The sequence below is a fragment of the Ranitomeya variabilis genome, chromosome 4 (genome assembly GCF_051348905.1).
Source record: "Ranitomeya variabilis isolate aRanVar5 chromosome 4, aRanVar5.hap1, whole genome shotgun sequence".
NCBI classification, from domain to species: Eukaryota; Metazoa; Chordata; class Amphibia; order Anura; family Dendrobatidae; genus Ranitomeya; species Ranitomeya variabilis.
Window position 1 is genome coordinate 408,259,106 of NC_135235.1, and position 24,491 is coordinate 408,283,596.

The following is a 24,491-nucleotide window of genomic DNA, read 5'->3' on the forward strand; positions in this document are numbered from 1 at the left end:
CATGATTCAGAGGCAAAGACCCTGATTCCAGCGTTGTGTCACTTGCTGGTTTGCATGCTGTCATTTTGATATAATCATTGTTTTCTATGTTGTAGATTTAGCAGTACTCTAAATGCTGAGCCCTGTAAAAATCTTGCCCACACCACTGATTGGTACTTTTCTGTCTACACTGTACAAAAGCAGAAAGCTGCTCATCAGTGGCTGGGGGCGAGGTTACACCAAGCAGTTGACTAAGAGGCACAGAACAACTAGTCTTGTAGTGATAATCTCCTGTTGATAAAACATTGATTTGAGTGATACATGAAATGTGAATAGCATAATGGCTTGTGAAATCTTTGAAAAAACACATGAGATGCTTAGCACAAGATTTGGCCAAAAATTGTGAGCCCATCCACTAAACGTCAAGGTAATCTCAGATCGGATGGCTACCTGACCTGTCTGCCTAGTGTGAACACTTACCTATGGCTAATAACATGGTAAAGCCGGCATTTATAGGAAGGTCAGAACCAACTGTGTTTGGATGTAATTAAAATCACAGCATGGTGAAGGGCGGGGCGTTCAAGTCAGAAAAAAATAGTACATAGTAAATATAGGAAAACTGACTGAACAGCAATCTAGTCTGAACTGGTGCATAAGAAAAAAAAAGGCATATAGCAAATAGATAAATGGCTGCACTCAATTTTATTGTGCTAAAGCAAGGAAATGTGCGATACATGAAATGTGAATAGCATAATGGCTTGTGAAATCTATGAAAAAACACATGAGATGCTTAGCGCAAGATTTGGCCAAAAATTGTGAGCCCATCCACCAAACGTTAAGGTAATCTCAGATCGGATGGGTACCTGACCTGTCTGCCTAGTGTGAACACTTACCTATGGCTAATAACATGGTAAAGCCTGCATTTATAGGAAGGTCGGAACCAACTGTGTTTGGATGTAATTAAAATTATACTTTTCCTCTAATTGTCCCACTCCTGGTTTTGGCTTACAAATACTGAGGTAAAATACTGACCAAATACTGATAGTGTGACGGCAGCCTAAGATTGTACAGATACTCTTTATAGTATTGAATTTCAAGTGTTCATATGAGCCACGAGGTATAAAACTCACATGAGAATATAAAGGAATGGAGAGACCAAGGCAGGGTCCTGCACATCTACCTTTAATCAATAGTAGGTGAATGTGCAGTACCATGTGGCCACTTTCAGAAGACAACCAGCTCTGCAATGAGTATTTCCAGCCAGCATCCACCGTCAACACTGATAACAGCTGATTGGCGGGGGTGCCGGGTGTCGGTCCCCGGTAAATCAGACATTGGCGACCTATCCTAAGTATGGGTCATCAATGAAAAATTAGAGAACAAGCTCCTAAAACGTGATGAAGAGCGTGTTAGATGAGGCTGTATGTGAGTGACTGTGACGTGATGCAGCCTGAGAAGGGTAAACAACAAGTGTGTGCAAGTTAAAGAGAACCTGTCATGGGAAAAAAACGCTATTAACCTACAGATTTGGGGTTAACCTGCCCGGCGCCCGCACTTAGTGCCTCATTGGAGTAAATTTACTTTATTCCTCCCAGCAGCATTCGGCTTCTGATCTTACAAGTGGCGCTGGCACGGTTTCAGTCACCACTCTGTGTATAGAGAGCGGCGGCTGTAAGCACTGGCACTAACTGACAGCGGACTCTGATGATGAGCTACTAACCTGCAGACTAACCACATATCTGCAGGCTAATTGTGTTTTTTCAAGTGACAGTTTCCCTTTAAAGACAAACTTCAACAGGATATTGGAGAGCTGTGATCAGCACGTTGTGCATATACATACCCCTTAAGTCTAGGAGGTGAGGACTGTATATGGGTGGGCAGTTGGATAAAACTTATAGAATGTTGGGTGGCTAGCAGTTATGGGGAGCATGTAGCAGGTGCTTTGTACAGAGTGATCAGTGGCAAGTGATTTATGATATGTGGCAGATATGATGATACATTTAATTGGCTATTAGGATAACATATTTCTGGTAGTTTGCAAAGCATGAGGCTGAAAAATATTGGAGCACATGATAGGTTTTTTGACTGGCACTTACTACAGCATGACACATGGCAAGCAAATTGTAATTGAAGGAAAATGAAGGGACTGTCTGGTAAGGTCACAATAAATGGAGAACCTCAGGGTCAGTATTGGGTCCTCTTTTTTAATATATTTGTTAATGGACTTGGAAAGTGCACAGAGAGAGCAGTTTTGAGATTTGCAAATGATAATAAACACAAAGGAGAATCATGCTTCTGGATCAAAAGTTATTCATTTGGTCCAAAGAAACAAAATATAAAAGTGGACAAAACTGCCACTAAATCAGACTTCGGATGGACAGTAAACTCACTTTTAGCATCCAGTAACTGCTGCCAAGGCAACTAAAATCATAGGTTACATCAAAGGATAGATGCTCATAATAAGAACATAGTCGTGCCACTATGCAAGTCACTAGTCATTGCCATACTTAGAATACTAGTGGAAATTTACTTTAATCTGTTCTTTATAAAAATAATTCTGATGTACAGAGTGCCTGATTTATTAATATGCAAAGGCACAGCTTGTGATGCACCAGAAATACAAATATACACCAGCTGTATCTTGATGCAGACTAGCGTAGATTTCCACTACAATTTATGCCACTCTCTGGTGTAAACTATAATAAATTTGTTGAGCCATGCACCTTCCACTTTGCCCTGCCTTCTTTGTTATGCCTTACAAATGGCAGATGGCATAATTTGCTGCTTTTTAAGCTATTTAATGGCATAGTCACCTTAATAATGTCCCCACACTGTGTACAATTTTAGAATCCAGTATATATGAAGGACACAGCTAGACTAGAGCAGGTGGAGAGAACAGCAATCAAGGTTATTAAGGAAATGGGTGGACTACAATACTAAGACAAGAAATTAATTTGTTTGAAAAAAAAATGTGTTGGGAATGATTTAATTTTAATGTACAATGTACAAATATAAGACAGTACAGATATTTTTCTAGTGATCTTTTTACATCGAGGTCTGCTACATCTCCCAACCATCCTGGACTCAGAGGAACTGTACTTATTTGAGAGGGCATTCCTGCTGTCATGGCAGGTCAGGACTTTGTCCCAACTTCCACTCACTCTCTTTGTGCAATATCTTCTCACAGCGCCTTCATTGCTCCGTAGCTCCTCCACCTCGGAGGCAGGGCTGACATCTCTGGGATCTCTACTGAACCTGATCTCCCTGGGAATCGAACCCACAACCTGCTTCATTGTAGGCAGCAGCTAAAGCTATGATCCACAGCTTGCACAGACAAGGCTAGTGGGATTTTCTATACTTGGAGCAAGAATTGCAGACTTTGAACGACCACCACGAGTGCCCAATCCACTGGACGTTTCTGCGCAAGTGTGCATAATATCGCAATGTCATGACATGCGCCATAACATTGCACGCATGTGTGCAGAAACGTCCTCAGAGCTGGTGGACCAGTGTGAAAAGACCTGGGGATTCAACACTTGCATTGGTGATAAAAAAATGCAACGAGGACTTGACAGGAGATGGTGAGAAGTGGAGCAGCTGGGGAGGTGAGTGGTAAGGTAAGTATAAGATTTTTTTATTATTTTGTAAATTTTTGATGCTACTTTAAGATCTAGCAAAGTGACGGCAGGGAAGCCAGTTGAATCTGCACTGAAGCAAATTACAAAAAAATAGCATTCTGATTAGTACAGACTTTTGTCATATTCAAGTAGAAATCAATTCCACTTAAAAATATTTACTCTTCTGTACAAAGAAGGTTTCTCCATCATCACAGATGGTGATTCTTTGTTGTACAAGCAGTGAGAATGTGTAGCTCTCTGCCACATGATGTTATCATGACTGATTCACTAAAAAAGTACAAGGAGGGCCTAGTTGCCGTCTTTTAAAAATTATAATATTACCAGAGATGAGCGAGCACTAAAATACTCGGATGATAATTATGCGAACCGAGCAATTTCTAATGCTCGGATGCTCGTTTCAAGTAACGAGTTTAATGGGAGTCAATGCGAAACCGGAGCAATTTTTCCCGGAAGATTGTACAAGGAGGTCCAAGGGGCAGTGAAAATGTTGAAATATTTGGAAAAGTGCTGAATGGAAGGAGAACAGCATGGGGAAGACCCATCTCTGACTCCCAGATCGCTGCTGAGAACAATGGTGTCAAAATTTTACTACACTTTAAGGACTGGCAATAAAACATTCCAAATCATCGAGAAATTGGAGTTTACAGGGAAAAAATTTGAAACATTCTTTCCTGTATAATGAATTGTATATAAGGCAAAATTTAAGAAGGATATATAATAAATAATAATTCCAGTAAACCAAAATGTATTTATTTTATAAATGTGTAATACATTTTTATTAATTTTTTATTTTAAAAATTGACATTTCCGTGTATGGTAATTTATGAAGGAAGCAAGAACTCCCAAAAATTAGGGACTCAGAGAGACTCAGATAAACCATGTATTAGACAAAAAGGAGGGCCTCATACACATTCTGTTCAAATTGTCATGTAGTGGTACTCTTAGACTCATAAAGGCTATAAACTAAGTGCAAGGACTGCCAAAAATAACAAGTAGAGTCATCCATACACCCTTGAAAGCACCAACTGTAGTGCCTCATTCAAATATTGTGAACAAAGTGTAGTGTTACTCCTACACTCATAAAAGCTCTGCACACAGTGCAAAGCCTGCCAATAATTACAAGCAAGGTCATCCAGACACCCTTGAAGGCACCAACTTGACTGTCTCATAAAAAAATTAAGAAAGTGTAGTTGTGGTACTTCTACACTCATAAAGGCTTTTCACAAAATTGCAAAGCCAGGACAAAAAAAAATAGAAATAGGGTCATCCATAGACCCTAGAAGGCAACAACTGTCAGACCTCATTCAAATATTGAACATTAAAAACACTTTATGTGCTGCTGTTATCTGGTGGTGTGGAAAGGTCAGGTCTAATCCAGGCTTTATTTATTGTTAAATTTAATTTAGCTATTGAGGTATGAAGTGACACATTAGTGAGTGACGGTAAAAAGATCTTTATTGACAAATAGTTTAAAAATTACAATTCTTAAAAAGACAGGGTGATGTAAACAATTGGACCTCCAAGTATAAAACAGGTGGGGACCCACGGTTCCCAGTGGCAATATATTTTACATATTAAATATGCCCCTCTTGTTTTGAAGAAGCCGAAAGGCGAAATGGCGCTCGTCGGGCACAGGAGGCGACCTGCTTTCCCAGCTCATCGCTACCCATCTCCACTCACCATTAGGTAAACACCAGTTTTGGCTCTGCCACCATTTCTTTTCCTTTTTGTTCCCTCTCCGCTGATTGTCTCCTTAAGGAAATTTATGTTTCCCTCCTTCATGCTTCACATTGCCATCTAGTGGCCAATTTCCCCTATAGCTTATCGCCGCTATGTTCCTATGCACAGTAGTAATTATCAGTAGTTAATATCATCTTTACCTCTATACCACTTTAATAAAATCTATTATTACTACTGCCAGAGCCATCCCTTATCTCCTGGTGCGAGGGTATCTTTAAAATACACATACATATCATTGCTTACTTATTAGTGTTGAGCGATACTGTCCAATACTTGAAAGTATCGGTATCGGAAAGTATCGGCCGATACCGGCAAAGTATCGGATCTAATCCGATACCGATACCCGATACCAATACAAGTCAATGGGACTCATGTATCGGACGGTATTCCTGATGGTTCCCAGGGTCTGAAGGAGAGGAAACTCTCCTTCAGGCCCTGGGAACCATATTAATGTGTAAAATAAAGAATTAAAATAAAAAATATTGCTATACTCACCTCTCCGACGCAGCCTGGACTTCAGCGAGGGAACCGGCAGCGTTGTTTGCTTAAAATTCGCGCTTTAACTTCCTTACTTGAAGTCCCGGCTTGTGATTGGTCGCGCGCCGCCCATGTGACCGCGACACGACCAATCACAGCAAGCCGTGACGTAATTTTAGGTCCTTCAGGATTTTAAAATTACGTTCCGGCGTTGTGATTGGTCGCGTCGCGGTCACATGGGCGACGCGACCAATCACAAGCCGTGACGTCACGGGAGGCAGGAGACGCGCGCATTTTAAAATGCGCGCGTGTCCTGCCTCCCGTGACGTCACGGCTTGTGATTGGTCGCGTCGCCCATGTGACCGCGACGCGACCAATCACAAGCCAGAACGTAATTTTAAAATCCTGAAGGACCTAAAGTTACGTCACGGCTTGCTGTGATTGGTCGCGTCGCGGTCACATGGGCGGCGCGCGACCAATCACAAGCCGGGACTTCAAGTAAGGAAGTTAAAGCGCGAATTTTAAGCAAACAACGCTGCCGGTTCCCTCGCTGAAGTCCAGGCTGCGTCGGAGAGGTGAGTATAGCAATATTTTTTATTTTAATTCTTTATTTTACACATTAATGTTGTTTCGATACCGATACCCGATACCACAAAAGTATCGGATCTCGGTATCGGAATTCCGATACAGCAAATATCGGCCGATACCCGATACTTGCGGTATCGGAATGCTCAACACTATTACTTATTCCTTTGCTATACCCTTTAATTAGATATTAGTTTGTTATGTGGTATCTGTAAAGAGACTTGTTTCCACGCCCATCCACATAGACAACCTCGTCTTTTCTATAGGGATACTATTTACAGCATGGCAACACTTCATATGTATATTTAATATGAATATGAATATGTAATACTAGATGGTGGCCCGATTCTAACGCATCGGGTATTCTAGAGTATGCATGTCCATGTAGTATATTGCCCAGTCACGTAGTATATTGCCCAGCGACGTAGTATATTGCCCAGCTACATAGTATGCAGCACAGCGACGTAGGATATTGCGCAGCTACGTAGTATATTGCACAGAGCCACATAGTATATTGCACAGCTTTGTAGTATATTGCCCAGCCTTGTAGTATATTGCCCAGCCACGTAGTATATTGCCCAGCCACGTAGTATACAGCAGAGCCACATAGGATATTGCCCAGTGACGTAGTATATTACCGAGGCACGTATAGGGCCAAAAAATAAAAAATAAACATACTCACCTAACGATCCGAGGGCCCCTTGTAGTGTATCATACTCACCATTCTTGTCGCTGCTCCTCTGCGTCCTGCCTCTTCTCTTCCTGGGATCCTGTGCAGATGGTAGTGGTCGGCTTCAGGAAAATGGCCGCTGGATGCTGCGCGTGCGCAGATCGAGATCGCGGCGGCCATTTTCCTGAAGCCGAGTTCCATTGCAAGTGCCAGGGCTGGTGGGAGCAGGACCTATGAAGACGTCGCGGTCACATGACCATGACGTCACGGCAGGTCCTTGCCGCACACCAGCCCTGGGACAGGACCGGACCGCAAGCTGACGCTTGTAATGGAGCGGTCCGGGGATCGTGGCGAGGAGCGAGAAAGGCGGCGGAGGGTAAGTATAGCAGGTTTTTTTTTTTTATTTATTATTTTTAACATTACATTTTGTACTATTGATGCCACATAGGCAGCGTCAATAGTACAAAGTTGGGGACACACAGGGTTAATAGCAGCGGTAACTGAGTGCGTTACCCGCGGCATAACGCGGTCCGTTACCGCCGGCATTAACCCTGTGTGAGCGGTGTATGCGGGCGCCGGCAGTGAGTGCAGGGAGTAAGCGGCCATTTTTTTCTGGACTGTGCGCGTCGCTGATTGGTCGCGGCAGCCATGACAGGCAGCTGCCGAGACCAATCAGCGAACGAATAACGGTGACAGACAGAAGGACAGACGGAAGTACCCTTAGACAATTATATATATAGATATTGCCACTGGGAACCGTGGGTCACCACCTGTTTTATACTTGGAGGTCCAATTGTTTACATCACCCTGTCTTTTTAAGAATTGTAATTTTTAAACTATTTGTCAATAAAGATCTTTTTACCGTCACTCACTAATGTGTCACTTCATACCTCAATAGGTAAATTAAATTCAGCATCTATAATCGAAGTGCTTATGTTCTGCCTATATCAAACCCCCTCTTTTTCGGACTATGGTATTAATTAATTTATTGTTATCAGAGTGAGCCTATCAGCACTTTCTGCTGACAGGTGAAAGCGCCTGTCTGTTATGACCCAACCCAGTCACAATAAAAACACACTCAGACAAGACGCTAGCAGCAGGACAGTACAATACCTCCAGCTTTGAGACCCAATGGCTGAAGGTTGAGGAGGATTTAGAAGTTATGCTGGTTTTGTCGACCAAATTTTGCTTGACCATCTTTAAAAACATTTCCTACCTTGTCAAATATACCTAGTCATCAGGGCATGGATGCTGAGAAGGTGTCATGAAATTGCCCCAGGCCTTTGTCGGTTTACCCCTGCCTCTACTGTACATGGTGTGTGTCTCCCTTGCCTCTTCTCCTTAGTTGGGCAAGGAAGCTTGCCCACTGCCGCTAGCATTGTCTGATGGGAATTTTTTAAACATATTTACCAAAATGGCCTTCTACAATAGCACCATTTTAGAAGACCTCTCCACCTCAGGAAGAAGAGATGCAAAGTTCTCCTTGTAGTGTGAGTCTAGTAGGGTGAACAACCAGTACTCTTTTTTGGCCAAGATGAATGTAACACGAGGATCATTGGAAAGGCCATGGTGCATAAAGTCAGCCATATGTACCAATGTCCCTACAGCTAACACTTCCGTGTCTCCACCACGATGACTACTTTCCATCTCCTCCTTATTCCGCTACTCAGACAACCCTTGTAAGAGAGACGGAATGAAGCTTGTGTGGGTACTAGCCTCAAGTAATATCCTCTGCACAGACAGCTCCTGTTCCTCCTCCTCATCCTTCACGTCCTCATTGTTACCCAATCCGCGCTGAGCAGATGAGATGGGGCTGGGTAGTATCTCCCTGTCTCATGTCTTCCTCCATCTCCACCTGGTCCACATGAAAAGCTTCATGTTTAATTGTCAGCAGTGACTGCTTAAGTAGGCACAGAAACGGGATTGATGCATTGATGATGGTGTCCTTGCCGCTCACCATCTTTGTGGAGTCTTCAAAGTCTTGGACAACTGCACAAATATCAGACATCCATACACACTCTTCAGTTGTTATGTGCAGAGGCTGACCAAAATATCAACGGACGTGTTGGAGCTGGTATTCCACAACTGGCCTCTGCTGCTCTCAAAGCCTTGACTGCATATACATTGTGGAGTTCTATCGCTTGGTCCCGTTGCACACCAGTTAGTTAGCTGACACTTGCATGCACTGCTGCAGCACTGGCAGAGTGGCAGCAGCTGTAGCTGACTGGCAGAAATTAGCACTGATGTGGCGTACCTTCACAGATGCTCTGGCAAATATGGGTAGGTTTTCCGAAACTGATGAACTACCAAGTGGAGCACAAGGGCCAAGCATGGTAGTTGAAGCTTTACAGCTGCTACCAGGTTATGGCCATTATCACACACGACCATGCCTGGTTGTAGGTTCAGCGGCGAGAACCACAGATCCTTCTCGTCTCTTATTCCTTTCAATAACTGCTGGGGTGTGCGGTTTGCCTCCTAGACAAAGTAGCTTCAGCAGAGCCTGTTGCCGCTTCACTGAGGCAATGCTGTAGAGCTTCCAGCTAATGTGTGCTCTGAGATAGCACATCAGAGATGGAGGATAAGAAGGAGCAGGAGGTTGTGCAGGAACTGGTGGTTGAGGAAACACTGATGGAAGAAGGGCTATCAATCCTCAGTGTGGGTTGCACATGTGCCGTGCCAGGGTAGTGCTCGGCCCCGGCCTCCATAATGTTCATCCGTCAGTGAAATGTCCCTGATCACAAGCGTTTGTCCGCGTGTCGGTCATTAAGTGGACAATCCCAGTAACCTTGTTGGTAAGGACATACACTGGGAGAAATAGTGGCGGCTGGGGACCAAGTACCAAGGTACCAAATTTGTACACGTTTAGCAGGCCAATTTTGTTTTTTACTTCAAACCAACTAAATTGCACACAAACCAATATCTACAGTATACTGTATATGACAATAGTAAATTTTTGAACAACCAAATTTGTACACCTGTAGGAGTCCAATTTTGGTTTACATTTCAAAATAAATAAATTTCACACAAAGCAGGTTCTACGGTATATTTTACAATAGTCAATTTTTTCAACAAAAATATTTTCAAAATTGTACTAGGCTAAGCATTTTTTCAAAATTTGGATCTATCGTAATTTTGCACAAAGCACTTTACACTGTATAGATGACTAAGGCTAGGTTCACATTGCGTTAGTGGGTGATCGCTAACAGACAGCGTTGCACGGCGAAAATGTCGCAATTAACGCCGTGCAACGGGTCCGTTAGCGCACCCATTGACAGCAATGTAAATTTCGCCTGTAGCGCATCGCTAGCGCGTGCCTTTTTCGTCTCGTGCTAGCGATGTGCCGTTCTTTTGTAGTGCGCCTCGGACGCTGCTTGCAGCGTCCGCGGTGCGCCCGAGGTCCGTTCCCCGCTCTCGCAGATCGGGGATCTGCGAGAGCGGGGACGTTAGCGCGCCCCCTAAACGCGGCCCCTACAAAAACATTGCGTTAGCGCAATCCGCTAGCGCTAGCGCTAAACGGATTGCCCTAACGCAATGTGAACCTAGCTTTACTGAATTCATACAAAATTTTGGAATGTTCTTTGGAAATGCTGGAACTTTTTTTGAGTGTTATATACAGTTATATGAAAAAGTTGGGGCACCCCTATTAATCTTAAGCTTAATGTTTTAGAAAAATAGTTTTTTTTTTGCAACAGCTATTTCAGTTTCATATATCTAATAACTGTTGGACACAGTAATGTTTCTGCCTTGAAATGAGGTTTATTGTACTAACAGAAAATATGCAATCTGCATTCAAACAAAATTTGACAGGTGCATAAGTATGGACACCCTTATCATTTTCTTGTTTTAAATACTCCTACCTACTTTTTACTGACTTACTAAAGCACTTTTTTTGGTTTTGTAACCTCATTGAGCTTTAAACTTCATAGCCAGGTGTATGCAATCATGAGAAAAGCTACTTAAAGTGGCCACTTGCAAGTTGTTCTCCTGTTTGAATCTCCTCTGAAGAGTGGCATGATGGGCTCCTCAAAACAACTGTCAAATGATCTGAAAACAAAGATTATTCAACATAGTTGTTCAGGGGAAGGATACAAAAAGCTGTCTAAGAGATTTAACCTGTCAATTTCCACTGTGGGGAACATAGTAAGGAAATGGAAGAACACAGGTACAGTTCTTGTTAAGGCCAGAAGTGGCAGGCCAAGAAAAACATCAGAAAGGCAGAGAAGAAGAATGGTGAGATCAGTCAAGGACAATCCTCAGACCACCTCCAGAGAGCTGCAGCATCAACTTGCTGCAGATGGTGTCACTGTGCATCGGTCAACTATACAACGCACTTTGCACAAGGAGAAGCTGTATGGGAGAGTGATGCGAAAGAAGCCGTTTCTGAAAGCACGCCACAAACAGAGTCGGCTGAGGTATGCAAAAGCACATTTGGAGAAGCCAATTTCTTTTTGGAAGAAGGTCCTGTGGACTGATGAAACCAAAATTGAGTTGTTTGGTCATACAAAAAGGCGTTATGCATGGTGGCAAAAAACACAGCATTCCAAGAAAAACACTTGCTACCCACAGTAAAATTTGGTGGAGGTTCCATCATGCTTTGGGGCTGTGTGGCCAATGCCGGCACCGGGAATCTTGTTAAAGTTGAGGGATGCATGGATTCCTCTCAGTATCAGCAGATTCTTGACAATAATGTTCATGAATCAGTGACAAAGTTGAAGTTACGCAGGGGATGGATCTTTCAGAAAGACAATGATCCAAAACACCACTCCAAATCTACTCAGGCATTCATGCAGAGGAACAATTACACTGTTCTGGAATGGCCATCCCAGTCCCCAGACCTGAATATCATTGAACATCTGTGGGATCATTTGAAGAGGGCTGTCCATGCTCGGCGACCATCAAACTTAACTGAACTGGAATTGTTTTGTAAAGAGGAATGGTCAAAAATACCTTCATCCAGGATCCAGGAACTCATTAAAAGCTACAGGAAGCGACTAGAGGCTGTTATTTTTGCAAAAGGAGGATCTACTAAATATTAATGTCACTTTTCTGGCGAGGTGCCCATACTTATGCACCTGTCAAATTTTATTTGAATGCAGATTGCACATTTTCTGTTAGTACAATAAACCTCATTTCAAGGCAGGAACATTACTGTGTCCAACAGTTATTAGATATATGAAACTGAAATAGCTGTTGCAAAAGAACCCATTTTTATAAAACATTAAGCTTAAGATTAATAGGGGTGCCCAAACTTTTTCATGTAACTGTACCACCAAAATTTAACACAAAGCACGTAATACTGTTTGGATGAGTAATTGAATCGAGACAAATTCTTCAACGCTTTTTTGGAGTGTTATATGCCATCCTAATGTCATAGAAAGCACCTAATACTCTATGGATGACTAATTAAATCCAGACTAAATTTTCAATGCTTTTTTTGAATGTTATATATGACCGAAATTTAACAGAAAGCACCTAATACTGTATGGAAGACTAATTGAAACCAAACAAATTTTTCAATGTCACAGAAAGCACCTAATACTCTCTATGGATGACCAAGTGAAAAAGGGCACATTTTTCAATGCCTTTTTGGAAACTTATATTTTTAAAGTATGGTTGATGTACTTCTACACTCATAAAGGCTTTGCACCAAGTGTACTTGATGCAAAGCCAGGAAAAAAATTCTAAGGAGTATCCACTTTTTTTTCCTTCCTCGGGTGGCTGGCAGGACTGCCTCCATCTGCTTCCTGGAGTCCGATTCCCAGATGCCTGGGCTGTAAGTGACCCGACTTCAGGTTGTGCTGATGCCTCTGAAATGTAGCAATGTGTGACAGCCCCTTGTGTCATCTGCGCCATCACCTGCTCCCTCTTAGGAAGTGTGGAACCCCAGGACAGTCCGATCTCTCAGGGGTGGTAGCCCCATCTCGAGCCACTACAAGGAGCCTCTCTCAGGCCATTTATTTCTCAAGAAGGATTCATCCTGCTTTCTTCCTTCTCAGATAACAACGACTGCATTCCAGTGATGTAGCTCCTCCATTTTGAGGAACGTGACCATGGTTCCAGCCGTCAAGTCTTGCAGCCTTCGAGGCAAGTGTTCTGTCTCTACTGCCCTTTGGTTGGTATGGACCCCATCTCCACTGCCAGTTGTACATAACGACCTCCCCCTGGGATGACCGCTAGAATTTCTCCAGCCCTGGCTCGCCTCCTTCTCTCTTCCGACTAGCCAAGGCCCCACAGTCCGCTCTCCAGTTCCTGGATCCTGGCTCTCTTGTCCACAATATACAGCGGTGAAGGCTCTGGCCTGGGTTCAGGCCTTGATAGTTCTGAGAAAGTGGCTGATCCTGGACTGCAGCCTCCTGCCACCTCTAGTGTCGCACCAACTTTCTCTGGCTCTGATATTCCTCCAGTCACTTCCCCAGGAGTCTCACTTGATTCTGCCATCTTTGCTGCACACAGAGCATATAATACTCTATGGATGAGTAATTGAATACAGAAAGTTTTTTGAACGCTTTTTTGGAGTGCTACAAAACACAGAAATCGACCACAAAGCAGCTAATACTCTATGGGTGAGTAACTGAATTTCAAAAAATGCTTTTTGGGAGTTTTATATGTCACCGAATAGCACGTAATAGTATGTGGATGAGTAATTGAATGCAGAAAAATGTTTTTGGACTGTTATGTAACACCAAAATGTACCACATAGCATGTAATAGTATATGGATGAGTAATTGCATACCGGAAAATGTTTTCAATGCTTTTTTTAACTGTTATTTAACACCAAAATGTACCATAGAGCACTTAAGAGTATCTTGATGAGTAATTGAATACAGAAACATTTTTCAATGCTTTTTGGGAGTGTTATATGCCATTGAAATGTACCACAAGTGCAAGTAATAGTAAATTAATGAGTAATTGAATACAGAAAAGTGTTTCAACCATTTTTGGGAGTGTTATATAACACGGAAATGTACCGCAAAGCACGTAATACTCTATGGGTGAGTAATTAAATACAGAAAAGTGTTTCAATGCTTTTTTGGAGTGTTATATAACACAGAAATGTACCAAAAAAGCATGTCATATTCTATGGATGACAATATAGTCAATTTTTTCACCTCCCCCCAAATATGTTCAACTGCTATATATTTAGCAACAGACTGCAAAGCCCTAATCCCTCCTTAGAGACTGTAGTCAGACACTCTAAATGCAAAACGTATCTGATACAATCTGCAAATCACTGATTTAGCCCTCACAAGGACTGTTAGTATGATGGCTCAGCTTCAGCACCAGTATCAACACTACAGGACTTTGATTTGTTAAACTATGTGCACACACGCCTGGATAAGCACTATCGCCTTCCAGTAACAACTATCACAGAGCTGTGCAACAGTGTCAGTGTGCCAAGCCTGATGATGGCACACGGCCAGCCAATCACAGTATTGCCACCACCAAAATGGCTATGGCATTACAGTGACTCGCAGGCAATTCCAGCATGCTTATTGGCTGAGTAACAGGCGCCTAATATGCGGGACGGGGATTCGAATTTGAAATCGAGCACCGGCTAATGCTTGCCAAGTGCTGAGCACCCAGATACTGGAGTGATATCTGAGCGTCACCGAGCTAGTTTGCTCATCTTTAAATATTACAGATTAAGGTTAGTTGATTTCTGTAGACTGGATATTGATCAATGCAGTTAATCTGATTGCCATACTTGAAATCGAGAAGGTTTTTTTTGTCCCACCTATGGGGTAATGAGTATCTGCCTTATAGGGTTTTTGCCTTCCTCTGGGTCATCATTTTAGGCTCTCTGATGAGACAATTTGAAGAAATTCTGGTTTTGGCTTCTATCCTAAGTCATGTAACAAGGCTCTTAAAGGGTAGACATTGACTTTTTGGATTGCTGCTTCCTATAGGTGGCACTAGAGTTCTAGCCCTCTTCCTCTGTGAAGAGACAATTTGCATATTTCCCAGAGGAGCAATGCGGCTTAAAAGTTTCCTCATCTTGGCATGATTAACATGTCACTCTCTGCAAGGAGAAACATTACCTCTTGGATCTAGATTACAGGTTGAACTTTGCGGACTTACCTTCCACCATAACATCTATAAAACTATAGGTTTATCACTTTTTATGGGGAGATAAAGTTTTAACTTTTAGAGGTGAAACAGCTGTCACTTTATATGCAGTGTACAAATCACAATATTTAGGGGGGGTTAGGTTACAAAAGCATGCTGCAAAAGAGAGAATGGGGTTATCTCCGTGATACCAAGACATTATACTACACTTCATTATCAGGGGAAGAAACATAAAAAAAGGAAATGATGGCTGATATTTTGACAATTGCTGCCATCTGCTGTTTAAATGCTGTCATAAATGGATTGTGCAATGTCTCAAAATCAGTTGCAGTGCAAGGTTATCATTTGTTACCCACTAAAAAATTGAATGTCACGTCATTATAATTAGTGAGATAGTTTTAGAATGCTGTAATACTGCCACAGTTAAGAATCTATGATGCCGCAGCTGTAACGGGGTCCAGAGGTTGAGAGGACCACTCTGTTGTAAGAGCATTGTATCTTGTAGGGAGTAACACATTGGCCTGCTATCTGGCATTATTCTTTAGGTTCTGTAATGTATGATGTTGTTATCCATCCTGTTAATTATAGCTTCTTTAGCTCTCGTCATTAGGTGGAGGCAATTATTTTCCACAGGGAAAATCATTAACATGGAAAATATTGTTCAAATTTGCATCTTTCTGATTAGTATTCTTAGGAACACACATGGGTACACTGCTAAATCAGGGCCAAACTTTTCCGTGTATGGTCAGCTTAAGAGGCTGCTGACATAAAGTCAACTTATTTTTATATACAGTAAATCATGGCTTGCGGCTAGAGCTTCAACAAACCTGGCAGATGTAGCTAAGGAAAGTGGGGAATATTCATACAACCATTCACTGTTTTTTTCCCTTGTCTATTAAAGGGGTCCTGAGTCGGAGGCCCCTTGATAAAAGCAGTAATCTTGATCGGGGTTATCTCATCCTCAGTAATGGGAAATGCAATATAAAAACAAGCGACTTTGCAATTTACCTCTTATTAAAAATCCCCTTCATTCTCAAAGTGGAGGTAATTTTAATTATATTGTGTCCTGCTCATTTCCTAAGTTACTAGCCACCCTGCAGTCTCAGAGAGCCTGGTTAACAAAACAAGGAGCACATGTCAGATTAGACTGCAAGCAAGCACGGCTCTGAAGCTCACCGGATTGCTGGATCTGCCCAGTTTCAGTCCCCCGCGCTACCCCTATAATCAGAGGTGTGACCATGCCACTGATCCAAACTGTCAATCTCCAACAGCTCACTGCCCCCTGGCAAACAGGAAGCCAGGAGACAGAAAAGCAGTATGCTTCTGATGAGAGAAGAACACACAAACCCTTTGATGAATTTGTTCTCATATTGAATGACTGAAGTATGGAGTATTCTGGAGATGAAGACACTTTTACATGTTATTACTTGTGCTTCCTTGATTACATGTTTGACCTCTGCGGACCTTGAGTGGATTGCGTATGTATAAGTTTCTAAGTTTGCTTCCCATATACTTCATTTGGTTCTTGACTAGCCTCTGAATGAACTAGTTCAGCCTTTCGACTATCTACACAGTTTTAACCATGTTTTATTACTATGAGACCTTCTTGTTTTTTGTATATATGCAAAGAATTGGGGTTTATAGAACAATGCAGTATGCAGACTTGAGGACTTGAGCCAAAAAAGGTCTTGGGCAACCAAAATGAATGGCTTGATTTTTTCTGGATGCCTTTAAAACAAAACATTTTGAAACGGAGCAACATGGGACTCGTAGTACTAGTAATGTATAGGATAGGTGCTCAAGTAGGGTATCCAGCCCAAAATAGTCTAAAATCAGAAAATACTTGGCACTCTTAGAGAAATTTTGGCGTGCAAAGAAAATATTTATTGATGCGCATCAATAAATATTTATTTTGCATGCCAAAATTTTTCTGAGAGTGCCATGTTTTTTCTGATTTTTTCTGATTTTAAACCAGAACAGTTACGGTACTTAAACGTTTCACTATGCTTTCCTGGAAATAATAGGATGTTTATTCTTTTGCAGACATTTTGTCATCGTTTTCTCAAGAAAATCTTCTACAAAGTCACATCCTGTTGTTTAATGTGACAATCCCACCACACGAAGAGGTCACAAAGGCTGAACTGAAGCTGAAAATTTCTTTAGGCAACTCCAGTTTGGGACACCTCAGTTTGTTTGACGTCATGCACATTGAACCCTCAGAGAACTTAAGGGACGCCAATGCCTTTTTAGCTTCTAAAGATGTTGATGGAGATGAATCTGTAACAATTGATGTCACCAGGGCTGTGAGACGATGGATAAAATCCAAGGTGCAACTGAATAAAATGGAAATTTTTCTGAAGATGAAGTCTCCATTGGAAACATGCTTCAAAACCAAAATGTTTGCCATAGATTCTGACCATAGTCATCCTCCAATTTTAATAATTTTCTCAGATGATCAAAGTGACAACAGTATGAAGGAAAATACCATGGATCTAACACAAATAATGCTCTTTAAGCAAAGTAACGACCTGGGAATATTTTCTAAAAACTCTACAACTGATCATGGTGAAGGACATGAACCCTTAGAAGAAGGTAAGAAAAGGTCAAAGCGCGGTGCAGAAAGGGACCATTGCACAAAAGTTTCACTAATGGTCAACTTCAAAGACATTGGATGGGACTCATTCATAATCTTCCCACCAAGTTATGATGCTGGCCAATGTGTTGGAACTTGTTACTATCCTCTGACAGACAACCTGAAGCCAACGAAACATGCCCTAGTTCAGTCAGTCATGCATATGACCAAACCCAAAGATGTTGGAAATGTTTGTTGTGTGCCAACGAAGTTGGAAAGTTTGCATGTGGTATACCGGGAAAATAAACAGATAGTCATCAAGAAAAATTATGAAGATATGAAAGTAGTGGAGTGTGGCTGCAGGTAGTCTTCATTACTAGACCATGTTTACTAGAGACAATAACTGATTCAGGCACCAATAGACAGACATGCGTTAAGGATGGCAGGTTACACCGTAAATTTGCTAAATCTCCCTGCTACTAGCTAATAGCATGAGAATAATATGGCATGTTAGAAAAGATGACCAGAATTAGAAAATCAGTGTCTGCCTGCCATCTCCTAGAATCAGCGCCACTTGTGTGTAGAGCTAAGGAGAAGAAAGGTCTAAAAAATTAGGAGGATGCCTGATTTTGTTTAGGACTGAATTTTGGGGTCATGTTTACTCATAGAAGAAAATATTTCTAGGGAAAAATACCTTTCATAGCATAGCAGGCATTGGAACCTATGAGAAGAACCTCTTCATGCCTCCATATAAAATTGAAGGTACATGGAGATAAAGTATGAGCCTATTGCAATCTATGGGTATTATATCACATATAATGATATGATACCCTTTACTTATATTGTGCCAATGTTCTACAGCACTTTTACACCCAATTCAAAGGGTAGATGTACAAAAACAAAATCAGACCTCACAGTAACAAACCGGTGAGCAAGGGCTTACAATCTATTTAACACATTATACTAAATGTGGCAGTTCACATATAGTAGTAATAATGGCCAGACATTAAGTGTGGGGTGCAGTGAGTATGAAGGATGCCGATAAAAGATGGGATGAAATTATGGATCAGTATGACTAGGTGATAATAGGACCATGTACGTGGGTATAATACTAAAGGAAAACTGTCTATGGTATTTTAACTGGAGGGGAGTGTGAAATTGGCAATATTCTGTACATTATTTTTCAGATTCGAATTAGGTTGTAATATATTAATTTATACACTGTACATTTTTTATATTCATATCAGCCAGAAGTCAACTGTTATGTTGTACATGCATCATTAATAGGAACATATCTTTGTTTTCTTTCGTGTGACATCCTCAGCCCATTTATGATGCTTTTTTCTGCTTCTAAGAGGCTAATAGATATTATTGACAGGCGTGAAGATATTTAAAATAAAGCACTTTTGGGGACATGCATGCAGTATCAGCTTAAAGGGAATCTGTGGCCATCGCCATGTTTTTACTACGCCACCAGACAGCAGCATGATGTTGGGATCGAGACCTTGATTCCAATGATGTGTAACTTACTGGGCTGGGTAGTGTAGTTCAGATCTCTGAATGCTAAAATCTGAAAAAGCCTCCCACACCACTGATTGACAGCTTTCTGTGTGCACTGTGCATAGTCATTGGTGTGGGTGAGCTAATACAGAGCTCATGAATATGGAGTACTACCTGGTATCAGGTTTACCAGTCCTCTAGTGGTAATTTCCTGCTGGTAAAACAGTGAGTTGATCAAAACCACAGCAAGCAGCCCACTCATTAAAATCAGTGTTTGAACCCTTAGATTATGCTGTTCTCAGATCATGTGGCAAAATCCTTATGACAGATTCCCTTTAATAGGCTAGACTTGTTCCATTGGGAGATATTGCATCTTGCATCATAATCTCTTATAGGGGTTATCCCTCGAAAAAAAGTTGATTTTAATCAATAGATCTTGGAATAATAATAACTCTCACAACTGGATGTGTTTAAGTAAATGTTCCTGCGCTGAGATAATCTTATACATGTGCCCCTGCTGTGTACTGTGTAGTGGCTGTGCCTAACAATACAGGAACATATTCTGATCATACCATACTGGCCAGGAAAGGGGGGGGGGGACAGGACAGCATGGGATCATAGTTTATTCTTTTTGTGAGGTAAAACATTTCCCCGTCTGTTTTTAAACAATGTTTTACCTCACAGAAAGAATCAGCTGTGGTCCCATGCTGCCCTGTCTGCATATTCTTTTGCTTCCTCCCCTGCCCAGGAGCTGTGGTATGATCAGACCATGTTCCTAAATGGTCAGACTCAGCCATTACACAGTACACAGCAGGGGCACCTCTATAAGATTATCTCTGCACAGGGACATTTTATTTAAACACATCTGATCACTGACTGATGGCCTACCAGAACGAGGTAATGTTATTCCTATGTGGTGAAACGCACCGATATTCACGTAGCGCTTTGGTCACGGATTCGAATTTAGAGAGCCACAGAACACATTGAACTTTCCCCTGTACCATCCACATCTCGACTGGCATGGAAAACCACACTGCTGGTGTCACAGGTTCCTTCTCCAGTATCAACAGAGCGAGAGATGAGTGAAAAGATCCAAGAACCTTTATTTATGCAAAAACACGAAAGGTCCATATATACGATCCATCACACTGAGGATACACTAGTCCACAACACGAATGCAGTTCAGTAACAGGATAAAAGTCCAACAATCCAGCAGAGGATAGCATAGTCCATATACTCTTCTTTCTCTCTGATGTGCTCTTCACTTCATGGTTCCACACAGGATCTGATCTCTGTCTCACCTCTCTGATATTTACAAGTCTCCCTCCTCATTCACAGGTCAGGAGGGGGAAGGTCTCAGGGGCTCATTGTTTCAACAAGCCAGGTCAACATGTCATTAGCATATTAGCAAACAACATTATTCACTGACCCTGTGGAGAGATAACAATACAGAACTGTGGAGAGAATATCAGATGGCAAATAACAACTCATCCTACAAGAGAACACCATGAAAATAAGTAAAATATAAATATACACAAAAATGATACCCACATAGCATATCACACCATCACAACCTCCCCCCCCCCTCATAAGTGAGCACGCCATTAGGTCTACACAGACCTCTGGCCTGCTCACTTTAGTCCACATTGCTCAATAGTTTATAGTTCCTTGTACAGTGGCAGGGGTTGCAATAATCATGAGCACTTGTCCATAAATTCCCGGGTCTTGGCTTAATGGTCATACCAGGCTTTTTGACTGGACTGGGCAGTTCGCTGATGTTCATTAGCCAAGGTAGCTAGCTGGGCGAGACAGTCTCTGAACTCTAGAACGTAGGGAATGATGGACGTTATGGTATCTGCGATATCTCCCTCCAATTGTTCTTTCAGAAGAGTGAGAGGCCCATGGACCTTCTGCTCCCACAAAATGACTTTGCAACTCCCGAATGTCATTTCCAAAGAGGATATCTGCAGGAAGTCCTCCCATTACTCCAATCCAACACATTTTTTCTCCCAAACCAAAATCCAAACGTACCAAAGCTCTCTGTATATATTTGCGGACACCCCCTCCAGGACAATGGGAATTCCCGGGCCCTGGTGAATTGCCTCAGGTTGAACCACACGGGGGTCAGCGATAGTCAGGAATGCCCCCGTGTCTCTAAATCCCGACACTTTGTATCCATCAATTAAGACATTCTGCAGGTGGCAATGCACTTGCTGTGTATTTCTGATGGACAAAGGCCGGAGTCCGTACACTCCAGGAGGGGTATCTATGGTGCCGTGGTCAGTAGTCCACTCTGGTGGGGATGGTTGTAGCTCTTCCTCAGGTGGGATGGAGTGCACAATATGCACTGGACGAGGTGGGGCTGCGTGGGGCTCCCTCCGAATCCTTGAGGGACAGCCAGACTGCAAATGTCCAGGTTGCCCACACCCATAACATCTCTCTGTGATACCCCCAGGTTGTGATCGGAACTGTTGGGGCCCAGGATTGTGAGCTGTGATTGTCATCGGCCTGCGGCTGGGTGGAGGGGCAGATATAATCGGAGGGGGACGGGGTGCGGGAGAAGGCCGTGGTTCATTGTCCAGAAGCCTCCTCCATTACGGTCGGATAGTAAGAGCTTCATCGGCCAAGGCTGCAGCTCTATCCACGGTGCACGGCATGCGCTCCCGGACCCATTACCGTACCTCTGCGGGGCACTTGGCAAGAAATTGTTCTATAAGGAACGCCTGTATAACATCTTCCACAGTAAAGGCGTTTTCTGCTTCCAGCCATCTCCGACATGCCTGGGACATCTTATGTGCATACATCCTAAACGATCCCCCCGTAGTACATGGGAGGTTTCGGAACTTGGCCCTATATGAGTCTGGGGTGATAGCATGGTGATCCAGGATAGTCTGCTTTACAATGTTATACTGTAATCCCGATTCCGCTGTGAGTCAATGGTTCGGTAAGCCTCCGCCAGGCTACCGTTCAGGAGTCCCACTAACAAACGCATTCAGCCAGAGTGGGGCACCTCCATCACAGCACACTGCTGCTCAAAGTCCTTGAAGAACCCCTCCACATCTCCAGAAGCCTCATCAAATGGCTTAAACTCTGTCCGGGTGATCCGTACAGGCTCCCGGATCATTGGGTTTACATTCCACATTGCGTTACTCCCTCTTTCAAGCTCCATGGCTTCTTGCCTCTGCTGTGCCCGGCGGGCAGCCTCCTCCTTGTACTCCTGAGAGATGCCTGGGCCCAGAACCGCCATCTCTTCTTTGTACCACACCACCCACTGGCTTTTTGGGGTGGGGGTCCTCGTCTCCAGTGCTCTTCCTTCAGACATATGGTGAGAGGTGGCCAGGCTGGCACCCACCAGTAGGTCAATTAAGGCTTCTTTAGTCAGTCCCTGGTAGTTCAGGCCCAGGTCTCTGGCTCTCTCCTGTAAACTGGATACAGTCCAATTTCTATACTCACTCTGTGTGTGGTTCTCCATTAGGTTACACTCTGTTGATCCCGCTGCTTGCCACCAGGTGTCACGGGTTCCTTCTCCAGTATCACACAATCAACAGAGCGAAAGATGAGTGAAAAGATCCAAGAACCATTATTTACGCAAAAACACGAAAGGTCCATATATACGATCCACCACACTGAGGATACACTAGTCCAGAACACGAATGCAGTTCAGTAACAGGATAAAAGTCCAACAATCCAGCAGAGGATAGCATAGTCCATATACTTTTCTTTCTCTCTGATGTGCTCTTCACATCATGGTTCCACACAGGATCTGATCTATGTCTCACCTCCCTGATATTTACAAGTCTCCCTCCTCATTCACAGGTCAGGAGGGGGAAGGTCTCAGGGACTCATTGTTTCAACAAGCTAGGTCAACATGTCATTAGCATCTTAGCAAACAACATTATTCACTGACCCTATGGAGAGATAACAATACAGAACTGTGGGGAGAATATCAGTTGGCAAATAACAACTCATCCCACAAGAGAACACCATGAAAATAAGTAAAATATAAATATACACAAAAATGATACCCACATAGCATATCACACCATCACAGCTTGCATAAGCTTGTGGTTGCATGATGTCACAGACCTGGCAGTGTATTAATCAGAGTTCAGTTTATCAGGGGTTAATCTGACTGGGGGCTCAGCAACAGCTTAAATGAGTTTGTGTTGTTTGGTTCTTGTTATCTCTCCTCATGAACAGGTCTGATATGACTGGGCCAGAGAAAGGGCGCCAAAATGTAAACTATAAAAGTGCACCATGACTTTACGGTCACACTGTATTTTGCACAAGATTTTATAAGCGTTTCAATTTAAATAAAAGGAAATGTTTGTTTTATCATAACCCCATCATTTTGTCTGTGGCCAGTTTACAAGAGTTGTATAAAGTATTTATTTTTTTGTTTTTTTCTTTATTTAACAGTGCCGCTCATGTCCACAGGTTATACTGTATTTTGTATCACAGCGCAGATGCATCAAAGTGGATGAGACTGTGCTACAAAACCAGATATAGCTAATGGCCAGGAAACAGAAAAACCATCCCCTAGGTTAGACTGTGAACAAAGTATCATCTATAATTTGTTCCAACTCTGTAATATCACATGAAACACAGAAAATGTTATCTCAAACAATTGTCTACCTACTATTTAAAGAGAATCTGTCAATGGGTTTTTGTTATGCCTTCTGAGAGCAACATATTATAGGGACAGAGAACCTGATTCCATGTGTTACATCCTGGGCTGCTTGTTGCTGTTTTGATAAAATCATTGTTTTATCTGCTGCAAATCTACCAGTTCTCTGAATGTTGAGTTCTGCATATCCTGCACACATTACTGATTGGCTACTTTCTGTTCACACTGTGCATAGGCAGAAAGCTACCAATCAATAGTGGAGAGGGGTTAAACAGAGCTACTGCATATGGAGGACGAATGGCAGCAGGTTTACTAATCATCTAGTGATAATCTCCTACTGATAAAACAGTGACCTTATTAAAACTACACCGAGCAGCCCTGTAAGTGACACATTGCCGTAATCATAGTCTCTGCCCCTACATTATGCTGCTCTCAGATTTGGTGGCAAAAATCTGGTGACAAATTCCATTTAAAGCCAGATTTAAAGGGAAACTGTCATATAATTTTTAACTTTTAAACCATCACCAGTGCGTTTTTAGTGCCACAATGTGTATCATTAAAACATTTTTTTAACTTAAAAATGACGTTGTAATCATGTTCAAAAAGCACTTTATATTGTTAGATCATACCTGCTCA

The 24,491-nt window shown here is 42.4% G+C and overlaps 1 protein-coding gene across 1 annotated transcript in view; it reads left to right on the plus strand.

The window, feature by feature from the left end:
- LOC143768962 (dorsalin-1-like) overlaps positions 1-18,095 on the plus strand; it is a 57,676-nt gene extending 39,581 nt beyond the window's left edge. The window contains exon 2 of the mRNA XM_077257570.1: positions 17,200-18,095. Coding sequence (XP_077113685.1) covers positions 17,200-18,095 — 896 coding nt within the window. The remainder of the gene's footprint in view (positions 1-17,199) is intronic.
- Positions 18,096-24,491: the final 6,396 nt, after the last annotated feature.